Source organism: Epinephelus moara, chromosome 10 (assembly GCF_006386435.1).
Source record: "Epinephelus moara isolate mb chromosome 10, YSFRI_EMoa_1.0, whole genome shotgun sequence".
In the NCBI taxonomy this organism is placed as follows: Eukaryota; Metazoa; Chordata; class Actinopteri; order Perciformes; family Serranidae; genus Epinephelus; species Epinephelus moara.
Genome location: NC_065515.1, coordinates 40,261,427 through 40,279,486, shown reverse-complemented (window position 1 = coordinate 40,279,486; position 18,060 = coordinate 40,261,427). Strand labels below are relative to the sequence as shown.

At 40.6% G+C, this 18,060-nt stretch overlaps 1 protein-coding gene across 7 annotated transcripts in view; it reads right to left on the bottom strand.

The window, feature by feature from the left end:
* The window catches only part of mast2 (microtubule associated serine/threonine kinase 2), a 212,418-nt gene that overhangs the window by 39,137 nt on the left and 155,221 nt on the right, over window positions 1-18,060 (bottom strand). For 6 of the 7 annotated variants that reach the window (XM_050054358.1, XM_050054361.1, XM_050054360.1 and 3 more), the window contains 3 exons: window positions 8,063-8,138; window positions 4,212-4,290; window positions 2,422-2,576 (listed from right to left, as the gene is read on the bottom strand). In XM_050054358.1, the coding sequence (XP_049910315.1) occupies window positions 2,422-2,576; window positions 4,212-4,290; window positions 8,063-8,138 (310 nt within the window). The remainder of the gene's footprint in view (window positions 1-2,421; window positions 2,577-4,211; window positions 4,291-8,062; window positions 8,139-18,060) is intronic. The other variant, XM_050054362.1, reaches the window with a different exon arrangement.

Sequence of the window (18,060 nt, the reverse complement as noted above, 5' to 3'; positions counted from 1 at the left end):
ACTCTCTCTCATACACAGACACACTTGTTCCTTCCCCTGGGTCCAATCATCATCATCATCTCTTCTCTCAGCCATGCACTTCATTTCTGTCTCTGCTGCATATTGTCTGTCTCATTCACCACAGCCTCTTCAGATCTCAGTACATTTTCCTCACACTAGTGTCATCTTCAGGGTATTTTATCAACTTGGAACTGGATCCAAAACTGAACTGGCTAATAAACTGAACACTAATCCTCAGTCTACCCCTCTGTTGGTTATTTATCTGCACTTGCAGACAGTCTGCAGACTGTTCTTTAAGAGCTTTTTAATGACACTCACTGCTGGTGGACTAATATGATGTCAGGCTTTCCACTGAGGCTCCTCCACCCTGCACATGAGGGGGGTGACTGTTGGCTGGAGCCAAAACACTTTTCAAAGTCACCTCCATTTATATTAACTTGCTCACAGTCTATTTCATTTCTGTAATTACAGCGCTTTGGTTTTGTCAGCTTTTATGATAATTCTGATAAAAGCTGAACACTTCATTACATCTTATTCTCCACAGTTTTATTCTATCTGCATGAAAAATTAATCTTTTACCTCTTCATGATTCATAATTGTATTTTATTTTACAGAGAGAAAGATATATGAAGACACAAGGTGATGGTGGACTACCTGAGANACACACACACACACACACACACACACACACACTCACAGACACACAGGGAGAGAGCCTGACATCAATCAACAAACACAGTGGGACTCTAATCAGATACACACCATGCAACTCAGTCTTGCCTTCTTTCATCTCAGAGGATGAAAGAATTCAATATCTCCCCGTAAAGAAACAGAGATAAAGATGGAGGTGCTGCTGAGACAAGAGATGGAGCTGGGGCAGAAAGCAAAAAGATGGAAGTAAAGAAAAGTTTAAGGAAGGATGACACACAGAGGCAGTGACAGGCTGAAAGTCAGTGAATGAAAGGGTGAAGTGGGTAAAATCTAGATGGAAGGAGAATCATGAAAAGATAAAAGACAAAAGAGATTTTGAGTTGGAGATGGACTGAGTGACGGAAACACAGACAGAAAGACAGATCCACAGGTTGACAGGTGAGTGTCACTGATATAAACAGTTGGGACTTTCTCTTTGCTCCCACCTGTCATGGACATGTCAGAGGGATGAGTCTGACCTTTCTGGAGACTGACACACAAACATTAACAACCCAGGGCCGCAAGGTGTGCTAATGTTTGTTGGGGGGGCTGGAGCCTATCCTAGCTGTTACTGGGCGAGAGGTGGGGTACAACCTGGACAGGTCGCCAGGCTATCGCAGCATTAACACATAGAGGCAGACAACCATTCACGCTCACATTCACGCCTACGGGCAATTTAGAGTCACCAATTAATCTGCATGTCTTTGGACTGTGGCAGGAAGCCGGAGTACCCGGAGAAAACCCATGGTGACACAGGGAGAACATGCAAACTCCGCACAGAAGGGCTCCTACTGTGGTTAAAAATCAGAATAAGCTGATCACTCTGAGGTAAACAACCTTCAACTTTTGGAACACAGCAACATGCACCCCATGTCATGTGACAAGAACCAACCAATCACAGCTGACAGATATCATTCCCTTCTTCAATAATATCAGTCTGTGATAAATATGGAGAAGAAGTTGATCATTCTAGTGGAGGGCTACCCAGAGCTTTACATCTGTCCCATAGATTATATCTTAACGGAGATAATACTATTCAGTTTTAATCAAGCCTCTCAGGGACATTAATTTAAGTATGTGTTTATTACTGTGGTTGTACAGCAGTTTGCAGTGGTGTTCGAGTAGACTGCAGTATATTGAAAGGTATCTCTATTATTCATTTCTTTTTTTGCTCACCTCTTTTACAAACATGAAGGGGGGAAAGAGTATTAAAAACACATTTCAAAATAATGCAGTCCAGTACAACAACACCACTAGGTCAGAAAACCTCAGAGACCTGGGGGAGAATTAAAATGTCTGAGTTGCAAGATTGGGCCAGACCACTGAGTGCCTTAAAAACTAATAGGATTTTAAAATGACTGACTTGATTTGCCTCTCGAAGTTGAATTCATAACACTGTGCACACCAAAGTAATCGCTCTGATCTGGGAACACAGCGAGCCTTAACAATACTTATTAGACCCAGAGGAGACCAGCATCTGTAAGTGAGCTTTTGTACTTTGTATTCATTGTTACAATGGATGAACTGAATATTTGTATTTTGTCGAAGCAGCAGTATTTACATTCAGTGTTATTCATATTGCAAATCAGCCAAGCAAGCTTTATGACACAGAATATAAATGTTCCAGCAGTTAGTGGCCACTAGAGGAAGAGCACTTTGATGTTCTTTTCAGGCTTTGCACAGTGTTTGTGTGGGTTATAAGTAAGTGTAAACGTATGACAGATCTCCTACCTGAGGCTGCGGGAGCGTGGTCTCATGGCGGGGGAGCGGCGTCCCTCCTCATCTGTGATGCTCTCGGAGCTGAAGTGTTTGGTAAGGAAGTGCAGCTCATCTGGGGTGGGCTGGAAGGGCAGCTGGTGCAGTTTCTCCTGAGATGAACAGGAGGACTGTGAGAGGAGGAGCACAGAGGGAGCACAGATTACAACCAGCACTGGAGCTACTGCGGGCGGGGGTTAGGCTGGAGCTAGGCTAAGATTTGGGCTAGTCCAGGCCAGGTAAGGAGAGGGAGTTAGTTACGGGAGAACATGGGCTGCAAATTACATTCAGCACTGGAGCTGCTGCAGGCGGGGTTTAGGCTGGAGCTAGGCTAAGACTCGGGCTAATGCAGGCCGGGTGAGGACAGGTAAATTAGGGAGATGGGATGCAGGTTACGTCCAGCACTGGAGCTACTGTGGGATCAGACTAAAGCTCGGTGAGTGTGGGTTTTCCTCCCAGTGCCTTACCCTGTCCCTGAGAATCAGAGCCTTTAGTATGGAGTGGCTCTCCAAAAAACACACAACTGTAAGGCCTTGTGGTCAAATAACTCAAAAGTGATGCCACCTGTGACTTTTATCATTGGAAGCCAGTGGAGTGACAGAAAACACACATACCACAAGGGTGGTCTTGTGTGTTTTGGATCAATTCTAGTTAAATGTTACTTGTCTACAGAGATGGAGCTGTGGTCCTTCTTTAAACTTAGACGGTAAGTAAAGCTAACCACATTTGGCTATGGATGTAAAAATATCAGTCCAGAAGCCTGATAAATGTCAAATTACAAAGTGAACTTTAAATTCATTATGTTTCACCTGCAGCCACAGACAGAAGTCAATTTGCTGTGTTTTTGTAGAGCATACAGCTATTTGTCCACAGATCTTAAAATAGAATGCATCCTGTTTTCATATGAAACTGCAGCTGCATGTCTGTTTGCTTACTTTCTTATCTTTTCACTGTTTGTCTGACTGGAGACTACAATCTGATCACTGATTTTAAGATCACACCACAAAGAGAGCAAAACATGATAAGTGTGCCTCCAAATGTGTCACCTAATGCGTGCTGATGTGACAAGATGATAAAGTCAGCGTTACTCTCAGCCTGATTTTTCTGGCCTACAGGGCTTCTTTGTAACATGAAAGAACAGCAGGGGGCCCCACGATGATATAATCACAATATTTGAGTCATGAAACAATATTACTAAGATGTAAAATGTCTTGCAATATGCTGAGTAGTGTGATAACACACCTTTTTTTCAAGTTAATAATTATTCAGAACCGAGGGGAAGCCCTTTTTTATCTAACAAGTCATTTATTTTGCCCTCTGTACATACAGTGTCTGGATCTACATGTTAAAAGCTCTCACAGCCAGCTAACTCAGCTCACTGCCTTTGAAGCGTGCTGAGCCTCATTCCACAGGCGGCAGGCACAGAGAGACCGCACACCGGGGTATTAAGAAGCGAGATGAAGGGACAGCAGAAGGTAAAGGAGAAGGGGAAGGATTAGACCAGAGAGAGTGTTGATAAGTCTCTGGGAGCGAAGGAAGGAAAAAGAGGAGAAACAGAAGTACACTTGAGGGCATCAGAGGGGAGGAAGTAAAGAGTGGAAGGTGGGAGATGGGGGGACTATATCATAGCGGAGGGTGGTGTTGGTGGCTTGCTGCTTTGCAGTACAGTCAGAGAGAGCAGAACACACTTTTTTCTGTTTTTTTATCCATAGATTATTATATAATACATACATTTATATGCAGAGATGTAGAGTAAAGATATTTACCGAGACAGTGGAGCTGGGAGTGTTGGTGCCATAGCCAGAGGAGGGCAAAGAGGCCAGAGACCAGCGTCTGCCATCCGTCCTGAGGGAGAGACAGAGATGAAGACATCAGCATCCCTTTTTGTATATTTAAACCAATATTCCACAACAACCATATCAAGGAGCTGCGGCACCATTACATACAGCAAAATAAATTGTTTCAGTTACAAGAGGGAATATGGAAACACAAGGATAACATAGAGTCGAAAGTGCAGGCAAAAGCCATGAGAAGGATCCACTGGGACTCTGCAGACATAAGGTAAAGCACGATGGAGTCCAAACCTGACAGCCACTCTGTCTGCTCCTCACCTCCAGCTGGATTTTACACTTTTCAAACACTGCTAGGATTTGTTTCTTATAAGCCTGCTGTTTTTTTTTTTATTGTCAACAAATCCGTCTCTCAATATTTTCTATTATGTTCTATTGCTCTCAGCTCCAAGTCCATTGATCTCTATTAACGATGTACATCTTTAAAAGCACCTCACAAATATGCTCAGCAATTTCCTAAAACAGCTGTTCACTGTAGTTTTTATCAACAGCGGTAAATAGTGTATTTGTTGGGGACTATTTTCAGTGGCGGATTGATTCACATTTGGTGCTCTAGTGAGTATTTAGAACAGCAGGATGATGTATGTGGGACTGAGTCAAAATAAACTACAGTGTGTGTGTTCACGGTAATGAAAGAACATGTCACACAGTAGCTCTCTTTCATACGTGTCAGATAACAATGGAGCTCTATGGCACAGTGGAAGAAGGAAACACACATATTACGTGTTAACAGATACATTCATTGTAGTTTTTTGGCCTTTTCATGAGATTCATTGACAATAAGAAAAACATGGATTATCACCAGCCTTATCCTTCAAGGAACAACCATAATTTAATGCCGGATTTCTTGCCATTTTGTGACCAATCTCTCCTACTCTTTCTGGGCTCAAAGATTCCAGTGATCAGAGAGTTTTTGTTTTTGGGGAAGGCTCAGTAAGTGTTACAGCAGTTGGAGATGTTGTTCCTCCTTTATATCTAATTCATATACAATGTTAGGCTGAAGAAGAGGAGACCCTGCAGGGTACTTGTTGATGTCGTTCAGAATGTGTGTGCTCAGCCATGCAGGACAGAGGGCAGGAAGGTGGCGGCAGAAGGAGGGAGGAAAAAGGGCTAAGGTCAAAACTGAGAGGTTACCTGTCAGCCCTGTGTCCATGACTGTGAGGGAGACAAGACAGTGGTTTTCTTTTTATAGCTGTATGCAGCTGTCACTGACACACACTCACACATTCTCCAAGCTTGGCCCAACCCCAGAGTTTATCATTTTAAACAGTTACAAACAAGTGACAAGCAGCAAAATTACTAATTTAGCTGAAATGATCAAAACCCACAACCCAACTTAATGCCTGCTAAAGACTTCAGTGGAAGGGGCTGATTATGTTCATAAAGGGAGAGTTCTGATTTTTTAAAGAGGGGTCGTTTGAGGTACGTATCCATAGTAAGTGTGTCACTTACAGTGGATGTTAGTCCGCACATCCCCAGTTTGGAGAAGCAGGCTGGAGTAACAGCAGGAAGCTAAGCAATGAACTGCTGTGGATGGGGTCAGCAGCAAATGTTTTTTAGCCATCTAAAAAAAGCCCCAACTGAAAAAATCATTATCACTTTAAATGTACGCTATGTTGAGAGTATTTTCACCGCATTACCTTTCAATCAGATGGCCAGGTCCAATGGAAAAGCTGTTAACGGCCTCACTTACCCATCTCCTCGTCAAAGCTATGAGACTCCAATATCAAAAACAGTAAGGTCAATTTTCTGAACATGGGAGCTGCTGGTCTACCACTGCTTCGATCAGTTAGTTCGTTTGTGGTATTGTGTGACTTTAGTGAATCCAAATTAACCTTTTTAAATGACAAAGTTACACAGCAACACAAACTGACTGATTAAGGCAGCGGCAGACCAGGACTGTTTTTCTCAGTGGAATCTGGCTTTTAAGAGAGCAATATAACATCCTCATTTTCCTGCTGAAAATCACTGTTCGACATTAAGGTAAAGCAGTAAAAAACATTATAAATATAGCATGCACCTAAACTGATATTGAGTTTTTTAGGTGGGACTTTTTTTAGGTGGCTGGAATACGTTTTGTTGCTGGCCCCCCTCCACAACAGTAGATGGCTTAGCTTTCATGTCGGACTCCTGCCTGCTTCTCCAAACTAGGGGCGTGCCAACTGACAACTACTGTTTGTAATATACAGTATATGGATAAGTACCCCATACAACCCCACTTCAGAAAATCAGAACTATCCCTCTAACGTATCATATCATTATAATAATTTCATATATAATATAAGAATATAACTTTTAACATAACATGTATAATACATAACTATTATATTATCATGTCACTTTTTTTTTTTTTTTTTTTTCTAGTTTAGCTAATTGCTGTTTTTTTTTTTTTTTTTTTCTAGTTTAGCTAATTGCTGTCACATATTATTTCTTCCTGTTTATTATTCTTTTCGGAATAATATGAAGCCCCCAAAATCAAGATTTTTTTTTCATCATTTGTAATAAATAAATAAAAATCAGGACTTGGGAACTGTGTGTAATAATATTGCAGGGGTCACTTTTATTCAATTCCAGCAGTTATTAGACACAGTTATTTTTCAGACATGTCCTTTATCATAAGGATCAAAAGCCAAACCAAAAATAATACTTCTAAGGTGAGCAAAACCCTTACAATAACGTACTTATTGTTATACTATTGACTCTTGCAGACTAACATTTTTCTTATCTCACGTTTAAAGTTTGAGGTGAATTTGGTAACATAAGATGCACACAATCCGTACTCTCTTTTCCTAAGAGGAAAAAAATGATGAGGTTTTTGTACAACCAGCCATGGACCCTCAAATCAATGACCTGTCATACCAACCTCCACCACATGGTGTCACTGTTGTCACAGCGTGTGCAGCACTGAGGTCAGCAGTCGGACAGAGAGGGATTTTCAATTCAAATCAACACTAATGCTCTTTTTGGCTGCTGCACTGCTGCTCGGCTGCCATACAATGTTTGATGATGTTGTCATGGAAATAACCCGAGGGGTTCAGTACATCAGGAAAGGTGTGTTACCATGGAAACATCATCATCTTAATGAAGATTTAAGAGTCAAGATTTACCAAACTTTTACATGACATCTTTTATCTTGGATTTAAAAAAAAAAAGATCACACAAGTGCCTGAACACGCATGCATCCATCTGTCACAGGAACATGCATAACACACAGACACAGACAGACACACAGACACACAGACTTACTCCCTCCTTCCCTCTCAGTAATTACTATCTGTGCTGAGAGCCCAGACAGATAAGGGGTTTATTAATCCTGGTTTGAGTGACAGTCTCCGAGTGATCATCTGCCTCCTCATCAGCTCACACACTATCATCAGCAGCAGCTCGGCTCTCAAGGCGCCGAGGCCACTGAGCTGTTTCACAGCCTTGAAAAGATATCGACATTAAAAGCTGAAGTACAGCTTATCCATTCTTCAATTTCTTCACTTCCTGTCTGATTATGGTGCTTAATTTTGACTGTATTTCCAACAAAAGACTATGAATTGTACTGTTAAACATGTTAAACAGTGCAGTAACCTGCTGCCTGTGGTGTAAAAACAACTGTAGGAATACTGAGCTCGAGAAAATTGAGAGAAAAGACTAAAAAGCTGCTGATTGTGCTCATTCCAATTTACCTGACCTACCCTACAAGGTGCACTGATTTTGTTCTCCAGGTGTGACCCTCAAACACACTTGCACATCTGAGTGTGTGTTTCTGTGTGTCTCACCTGCGTGCAGGAACAAAGGAGAAGTGTGCAGCTGTGTTCGGGGAGAAGTTGCGAGGGCTGTCCAGTGGACTGGTACCTGAGAAAGAATAACAGAAGAGGAAAAGGAAAGAGAAGGAAGACAAGAAAAAATATTAGGTAAGCACACTGACCAGAGACCCCGATGAAAAGTTGTCATCTCTGTATCTATTATATATATATATATAAATATATATATATATATATAACAGATAAAAGCTAACAGCATGTGAACCAACAGTTGTTACAGGTTTGTTACAAGTATCAGACAATTTAATTTAATGCTTTTTAAGACCGTTTTTAAATATTTTCTTACCAAAATTGAGACTGATTTTGGACAAATCATCTTTTTCTTATTCATTAAAATGATCTTTTTCTTATCTTTGCAGGTAAGTAGTGGTCCTGTGCAGAGGTAGGTATTATGTTGGAATATGGTTGTTAGAGTGAGTTAGGTCAATCTAATTTGCCAACAGGTAAGTGCAAGTAGAAAGTAGAAAGACAATATTAGACTCAGTGGTAAGTCTAAAGATTTGTAACATCAGAAATGTGGACTTTCACACAGAGGAGCCTGACTTATTTTGACACTGAATTGGTTTAAAGATGGATAAATGAAATTAGACAAGATGCTTGCAGCAGTTAAGAACTCACAAATTTAAGTTTGACACTATGTAAAGACTTTAAGGGCTTATATATTTCTAAAATGGAATTTAAGGCCTTTTAAGACGTCTCAAGGACCTGCAGGCACCCTCGTTTTTGGGGCATCAGTGTTTCTGGAAGTCAAAGTATTTTTTTTATTTTCTTCATAGACATTGTGTTGTGGCAGATTGTTATGGACATGAAACACTTGAATCATCCGTACAAAAGCTTTTAAAAAAAAATCCTGGTTCTTTGATAAAAGGTAAAGGCACTAACCTGTGGACATATTGGACTGGTGCATTTCAGTAAGAAAAATCCAATCATAGGGCTTAAAACTCTGTTTCACTGCTCCACTAACGGTGACCTGAAGCTTACAAAGCTAAACTTTGTAGAAGCCTGATAAAACATTGAACAGTTAACTGTAAATCAGTTCACTGTTAGACTCTAGGGAAATAACTGGGGAATAACCCAGACCCAAAACAATGGCTGTAACACATACTTATAGAATTGTTAAATTCTCTAGGGGAATTCCAGCCCATCCTCAATCCCAGAAGCACCCTTTGTGGTGGTATGATACGCTCCAGGCGCGTCAGCTTTAGAGGCAGCAGGCAACAACTCAACACGTCAAATACCGGCGCTTTGTCAGTGGATGTCGGCGTCAGACACAGATAGACAGAGGTATGATCTGCACCAGGGAGTGGCAGTTTGTAACGGCGCTGGCAACTACTGTAACATAAAGGGCAAGACAGTCCATATAGGGCAGGTGGGAGAGGAAGTGGATGGGTCCAACAAACTCCAAACTTTCACCCAGGAGCCCACAAGAGCCCACTGTTCATTTCCCATGTCAATTTTAAGCCAAACCCTGATGTTTTTTTCAAAACTAACCCCATGTTTTTGATGCCTAAACTTAAGGAAATAAACCTAAAAACTAAGTGTTTAACTTAATTTATTTGAATAAGACTGTATGCATGTAACGAGCAGAAACTGTCCATTTCCTGTTAAAACAAAAGGGTATTTTGAAAAGATGCCATGCATGTAACAAACATAAAATGCTTCTAATAATAACATTTGAGAAGTTGTAATGAGAACATGTTAGAGATTAATGTGTTTCCATGTTGCAGAAAAGTTAGGAGGTTAACTATGTGAAGAAAAGTCTAAAATGAGATGGGATATGATGTTCCTATGGTGTTTACATGCTCAAACAAGGATATGTCAAAAACCTGATGATCAAAGGGCTATTCATATCCATGTAAGCACACGCAGTGGGAAGAAAACACCTCCAAAACCATCTTCAACTTCAGAATTTAAAGCTTATAAACAATTCAACTAAAAGAAGAAAATAATAGAGTATAGTAAAATAATGGGCCTTTGTATGAAAGCAGATTGCAGGTGTAAAGTGTTCTGCTTGCTTCTATATCATTCCTCCATTTCCATTTTCTTCTGGCCCTCAACAAGACAAGAGCTGATTGAGTCTACTTGGATTTGACAGTTTGGTTTGGTTTAGTTGTTGTTATTCCTCAGTCGTGGTTAAAACTTCTGTGTTGATTGAAAATGATGTTGGCAGGACAGACATGTGTGTTACAACTGACTGGTTAAAGCACAAAACTCCCCAGTTCCCTTACAAAGAGACAAACGTGAACTCAATGTCACACTGAATAATTTAATGAGAACGAAACAGAAATTCAGTCTGATGCTTTGGCTACACAAACATCTGTCTTTGTGTTCTGAGAGGACACATCCAAACACTGAACATAAAACATCTGCAGCACAGACTGAACAATCTGCTGTGAAACTGACACCCAGGAAACAGATGATCCTCGTCTGAATAAACCTGAGATTATTTAATAAGCAAACTGACACATCAATACATAAATACACAGCCTGATGGATACCAATATTCAAGGCCAGGGAAACACAACGCATCTGAGTGTTGGTGTGTAACTAATAATTCAGATGAGAGACAGCGAAGGCGGAGGACGAGAGATTAAGTAGTCGGACATTTCCGCATCAATTATGCATTTTCCTCAGCAGCACGTCTGGACAGAGGAGAAACTCAAATATTAATGCGAGCATTTGCTTTCTGTCAGACGGGGATCTCTGTCTCGGTCTGTAGCTGCAGAACATGTATGCACATACTCAAGTGAACACGTGTGTTATCAGTCAAACAGAGGCTTGTTATTGTCCATCGCACTCGTCTGAAATGTCTCATACATGATCTTGTGTGCTGTGTGGATGTAGAAGTTACAATTTAACGACACAGAGGCCTCAGCGGGGCTGTTATCAGGCACAGTCACTACACTGTCACACTTCATGGCTCCAACTGTGTGTGTGTGCATACATGTGTGTGTGGACCATTAGTCAATGTAAGGCTCATTCACAGACAGACGAATCCATCTCTCTTTGTAAAGACCAATCACCCCCAGCAGTGAAGTGTAAACTGTGTGTTTGTGTGTGTGTGTTTATAGGGCGGTCGGGGTCTCTCAGATATATTTACATGATAATGTGTTGGTGCTCACAGGTGTGTGACATGAGCTCAATGTTAACAAGGCTTCCTTTGAAACCTTCACCCTGGTGAAAATAGTCTTTAGTTGTTGCATCCTCAATTTTAAGACTGTAGCCTATAGTGCAGAACACATAATTTGACTTGTCCAAGATGCTACAACAGCTTTAAAACTGATTCGATTTAAACCAAAAATAAGATGTGCTTTTAGTTAGAGGACAAGATGGAAGATGAATCGGCCTTCTCCATACACACGTGTCGGCTTGGCTTGACTTGGTAAACCCCAAAGCGTCACCCCAATGAAGGCTACCTGCTAGAAAGTGTGTCTCTAACTGATGATGTGCTCGTCAATATCATGCATAACCACGTTCCAATGAAAAGGCCTTAGAAGAGTATCCAATTGGGGAGGAAAGAGAAGGGAGAAGTTAGATTGATTGGATACTATATTGTGGCAGATGCGTCAGACCTAGCCTGGCATCACACCTAGCCTGGCATGTATGTCAGCTGATAATTAAGAAGATACCACAAAGAAATGTACAGATTTACATACTATAGTATATGCCATGAGGGATCACAGACAAATTTATTTTTCATCAGTAAAATGTCCCACTCAGTGCTCATTTTGACCACTATTTGTTAAAAATATATATAAATTTAAGATTTATTTTACAAATTATATTTAGGTTGCGCGACTATGTTCAAAAAATCAATAGTTACTTGAGCTATTAAGTCTGAAAACTCCAGGATCAATTGGACTTAATCATTCACTCCAGTTGCAAATCTGTCCGACTGGAATGATGCTTGCCTCGTTACAACTCGTCTACGAGCAGTTGTGTTCTTTGTGCACCTCCAAATCTACATGACATAAGTTCTCAGTAGCTCCTTTCACACTGACTGTTCAGGGTGGGAATATACTACTGCCATGCCACCTTGCAGTTATGTATAAAAGGTAGGATCATGAAATGAGGGGACAGAATTGCCTCGCCTTTAAGCCAGCAGTAGAGGTAGTAACAGCACTGAAATGGCATCTGTATAAAGGGGACAGCTGACAGGGTGGGGATTAAATTCAGCAACCTTAGATACACTGCAATTTTCTAGTACCTGTTGACATGTTATGTTACGGACAAGCTGATAAACTAGTGGTTTAGGGTTTATCTATTTGCTGTTATTCGTTTTGGACAGAGAATGCAGAGCTATCTGCTCTGAGACGACAGGCTGTTACCCATCTGTTCATTTGTACGGTGCTCAGGTGTCTGTTTTTGTCCCACTGACCTACAAGCAGTAACTGGTCACACCTGTCATACAGAACCTCCATCCAAGTCACAGAGGTCACTCATTCCAGCACTGAGCTGATGCTAGAAACACCACTATGTCTCATTTGTACCACACAGCACATTTATGTGATGTCTACAGGGGTCCAGCTTAACTTTCAGCATATATTGACATTCTCTGATTGGTAACACAGAAAAATCAAATCACTTTTAAAATCTATCTGAATAATACTTTCCACTACTTGTCAAGAAAAGAAATCACTGCATGGATCATATTTTGAAACTGAAGTGAAATGCAAATTGGAGCTGAGAGTACCTGGTAGGCGGCCTCGTCACTACAGGTATAGAAGCTGCTTTGCTGTCACATAAAAATGTGTTTTAGAAGGTTCCTGTGCTGCAAACTGCAGTGACAGTGACCTACTTTAGCAAAGACCAAGAAATATAGCAGCGTTTGAGATACATGCAAATGTATTATCTGCTTTGTGCCTCTTCAGTCTCGCTGCCTCTCCAGGGAGAGTGTGGTTGGGATAACAAAATACAGCTATAATTGGGGAGGGGGCGGAAAGAAAGGAGAAAAAAAAAAGTATTTCCTCAGGAGTGTGTGACAAGAATAAGAGAAAAGCTTGAATCCCTGCTGTCTTTCTTTCTGTCCTTCATTACAATTACAAAGACGAGCGCAGGATTGTTTGACGGAATTCATCGGAAGTCAGAGCACACACAGCTGCCAATCATCAGCTGGCCTTTACCAAATAACAGTTCTCTGTCAGCCAGGAGGGAAGAGGAAAGTTCAGGGTGGGTGGAGAGGAAGAAAAGGAGAAGATGTAGATGTCGAAAAAGAGAGAATGAGAAGGAAGGGCAGAAAATGAAGGTGGACGTTATGGAGATGACACGAACTAGAGCGAAAAAAGCTGACAGAGGGAAAGGAAACGAGGGATTTATGCAGACTTTTAACATTTAATAAAAGTCATTTTTGAAGAGGATTGGTCCTCATCAACCCCTCAGGATATTAGACTTTGAGGAATCTCCTTTTGATTAGCGGTAAATGGCTGGATGATTGAAACCATGATGAAATTCACGATTAGGGCCAGAGCGAGAGATTGAGAGGAAAAGAAGAAAAAAAAGCAATCATCTTTGTATAAAGATGGTCTGTGGGGAAGAGGGGAAAGGTTTAATGGCCTCCAGTGGTGCATATTAATTAGTAAAGTACCAGCCAACAGTGAGACATCACAGCCTGGGTTTAGATTAGATAAAGGTTTCTGTTAATGTGTACATTTCTGTGGAGGTATTATCAAACTTAGCATAAGGCTGAGATCCCATTGAAGCTTGATTCAAACATGTAATCCTAAACAGAACAAACATGGACGCAGTATTTGACTGTGCAGTTACTGAAGCAACAGGAGAGAAAATGAAAAACAGCAACATTAATTAGTGATATTTAATTAGCGGTATTTATTTCCTCTGCAGGGTCCGGGACACAAAAAGACAGGACTGTGAGGCGGACTGCGAGATTGGTGGCAGTGTTTCCATGGCAACACAGCAGCCACAGCAGTCTGGTGGCAGGAAGGAGAAAAAACAGAGGAAGAGATGGAAGGATGGAGCCAAAGGAGGACAGAATATTATGGATGCTATCTCACACTGTGACCTCCAAACCACCGGCGACGGCCACCACCACACAGACCAGCTCACTCTCAAACACGCTTTTTTCCATCTCTGAGGTTGCAACTAAGGACTGATTTCATCATTGATTAAATCATTTAATTTCTAATTTAGTCTGGAAAATGTCAGAAATAATGACAAAAGCACATCACATGCTCACTGAGGCCACACTAATGTCTTAGGGGTACATGGTATGGAGAAAATCGAATATTACAATATTTAGACAACAGTCTGGTAAGTTCATGAAATTGCATCACTTTACTGTAATGCAACTTTTACAACCAGGACAAGACAACACTTAGGATATTATAATATCCAAAATCTAAGACCATATCTATGTCATATATATATATCTATATATATATAGATATATATATATATATATTATATGATAAATAGGATATATCGTATATATATCATATCACATATAATATAATATAATATAATATAATACATTGCCAAACGCTAACCCCTATATTTCTGCTGAGATTAAACTTTGAATTCAGAAAATCTTTACGTGTGAAAGAGATGATGATGAAGTTTTTTTACTACTTCCATTTACCTGCCTCTTAAAGTCTGTTATTAGCTTCAAACATAGATTTTTTTCGTAGATTGGTTCAGTTCCATTCTCTGAATGGAATCCAACCAGGGACATTGTTGTTGGGTGGTATGCACCCCAACCATTCAGCTATCAGGAGCGGGTTGCACCAGCTGGTCTTTCCTAAGCCTGGTCCTCACTGCTAAGTCGGTCTTTGCTAAGACCAGTCTTTAAAGGGGACTTAACATCAGTTGCACCAACTAGACTTATACCTTGTCCTAACTACGCCCAATCTTAGCCATGCCTCTTCATGTAAATGCCCAACAACTATGGCTATTGCCAAGCAGCACATGTGTTGCTAGGATGCATTGTTAACATTCTCCCACTGTCTTGCTAATGAGTAACTCATCAATTATCATTTGTGCAACATTAATATGGATGATCAGCGAAAAAAAGAAAAGTAATTTCATGGACATTGCGATACAAGAACTAATAAAACTGTACAGGAGAGGTGTGTCTGTGTCTCTGTTTGATGAACAGCAGCTGGTGAAGCTCCACAGGTAATGTGAAATTGAGAAAAAGTAAACAAACTTGGCAACAGCTTGCAACTCATGGACGGTGTGTTGTTTGCAGTGGTATTTAAGAGTAAGGACCACACTAGCATCTGAACGGACCATAGTGACATTTGCCAGTAAGTCCGTATGCTGCTGCTTGACCAGCTTACTAGCTAACTATTTTGCCTGATAACTGACATTAGTAGTGCACTCATCACCAGCAAGTGTTTGTTTGGTCACTCCTTCAACAAACTGAGGTGAAGGACAAGACGCATGTTCACATTTGTAAGTTAGCTTGATAAGAAGAAGACTTTAGCAGGAAAGCTAACATGGGTTATTGTTAACGTGGGGTTGTTTGTGGCTATCATGTCTGTGTATCAGGCTGCTGATTTATATAAACAGTTGAGATTTTGACTTTAAATCTGCTCCTGACTAGGTGTAAGATTTACGCCTGGTCCGAGTGAGAAGAGGGTTCAGCCTAGATGGTGCCACCAGTGCAACTATGAAGTCTGACTTAAAACGCCACGTTACAATTAATTTATGTTAAGACAAGGCATGAGCCCTGTTTGTGCATCTGATGGCGACACTGCCCATACAACATTTATTGTGAATGACTGCATTCAAGGACTTGGATAGATTACATAAAGGTAGGATTCAGAATCAGTTGAAAAAAATAGTATAAGTATGAATGTCATAGCTCATGACAGGCAATTGTTCTCTAACATAAGTCACATTACCAATAAATAACAGGTGAATGTCAGGCCATTATTAATTAACAGCTCAAAACATTTACTCAGAGTTCATAGGGGTCAAGAGTCAATGTTTAGAATATGCTTTTCTTTTTTTTTCTTTTTTTACACAAGCATCAGAACCAATAAAAAACATTTAAAACTATTCACAAGTCTCAGTGGGACACAACCACACTTGATTTTGCATGGATTTCTACAAGAAGCAGGGAGGAGTTACAACTAAATGTTATCACTTATTTTACTTGTAGGGAAGAGGAGTTGCTGATGTTTTGATTGACACAAAGTTACATCAACTGGTCTACATGATAGTGTCACCTTAACAATGGGCGGACTCGTTAGTGGCTTTGGTGCAAATGATACACATTTTTTAAAGCTTAATATTTATGGGTTTTTTTTTTTTAATTTTGAAGAGGTCAGAAGTTGTTGGAGAAAAAGGCATTTCAACAAGCCCACTTATTCAAACAAAGTGTGTGTGTGTGTGTGTGTGTGTGTGTGTGTGTGTGTGTGTGTTTAGGCGCTGTGACAGGTTGGCGAGTTCCATTATTTCCTGAGCAGGAAATGAGATGTGTGCAACTGTCTGTCAGCTGAGCACAAACACACACTGTTAATGAGGAGCTCTCTCCCTCCCTCAGTCAGATATAATTGTCGATATTTTACCATCTTTCCATTTTCATGTCCGTCCTGCCATCTTTCTTTCCTCCCATTCAGTCACTGTCACCAATCCATTTTTATTCAGTCCCTCCAATCTATATTTCGACTCTGTTGCTCGCCCCCCTTCAGTCACCATCAATCACTATCACTGTTGTTCATCTCTTTTCCACCTCTCCCTCTCTCTTTACATTTTAAGGGGGGAGGCGATGAGTGGGTGGGTTTTGGTGGTGGATTTGGGGGTTTTGTGTGCTTGTCTTACATGCTGTCAAATGTGTTTGACAAAAATCCTGTCAGCGCTCATTTCATCTGTCACCGCACACACACGCACACACACACACACACACACACACACACACACACACACACACACACTTACTTTTTCAATTATATTCGTGAGTGTGAAGCCTGTGAGAGGGCCTGCTGCTTTACCTCTGAGGCATTTCAGGAGTCATAAGTTCTTTTTTTAATCAATGAATTGATTTTTTCTTTCTTTTATTAAAATAATCTGTAAAATGTAGAAACACTGTGAAAAATTCCGATTAAAATGTCATGGAACTCAAGGTAACACCTTCAAAAGCTTGTTTTGTAAGACCTAGGTTTCAAAAATATTTAGATTACAAAGATGTAAAGCAGAAAGAAGCAGCAAATCCTCACGAGGCTACAAACAAGACCATGTTTTACACTTCTTGCTTGATAAGTGACCATAACTTTCCAATAGCTTGGCCAACAGGAAACAGTAATTGGAATCGAACTAGTACTACATTTTAGGTCGGGTGCTGATTTTGTTAGGTCATAGTGCCACACACTTGTTAAAATCAACAAGCATTTTTGATCATGATCTATCAAATTTAGTCTTTAGAGGATCGTGTCCATGATATGTATAGAGTGGTACATTTGACAATTGCAAAATAAACTCATCAGTGCTCCCACATCTATCTGTGATAAGCTAAAAATTGGCCAGGCTATGCCAATATATCAATCAAGCTCCAAGTATCAATTTGTTCCGAGCTAAATTTATATGATCTGTTTATACCCACATGCCCCTATCAATCAATTCAACAGCAGCCCATGTTGATGGTTTTATGACATTCTGCATTTACAGGGAAACAGCATGTGTCAACAGCTGGATGAAGAAGGTCTCTGGTGGCAGAGCTGGAGGTCATTCCCCTCTGTAGCATGGCAACATATAAAACACTCAATTTGCACAAATATATCAACTGATTTATGCCATTTTTAAAAATTAGGATGATCTGTGATCCACAGCCTACAGTGTGTCAGCCTGCACATTAATCCATGTAATCAAATATGTTACTGCGCTGTGCTCAGTGTGCAGTCGGAGCTGTTAATTGAGCTTTGTTGTAGTGTGACAGTAAGCAACACGACTCCATGTAACTCACCTCACCTGCTGTTACTACACACACCTTTCAG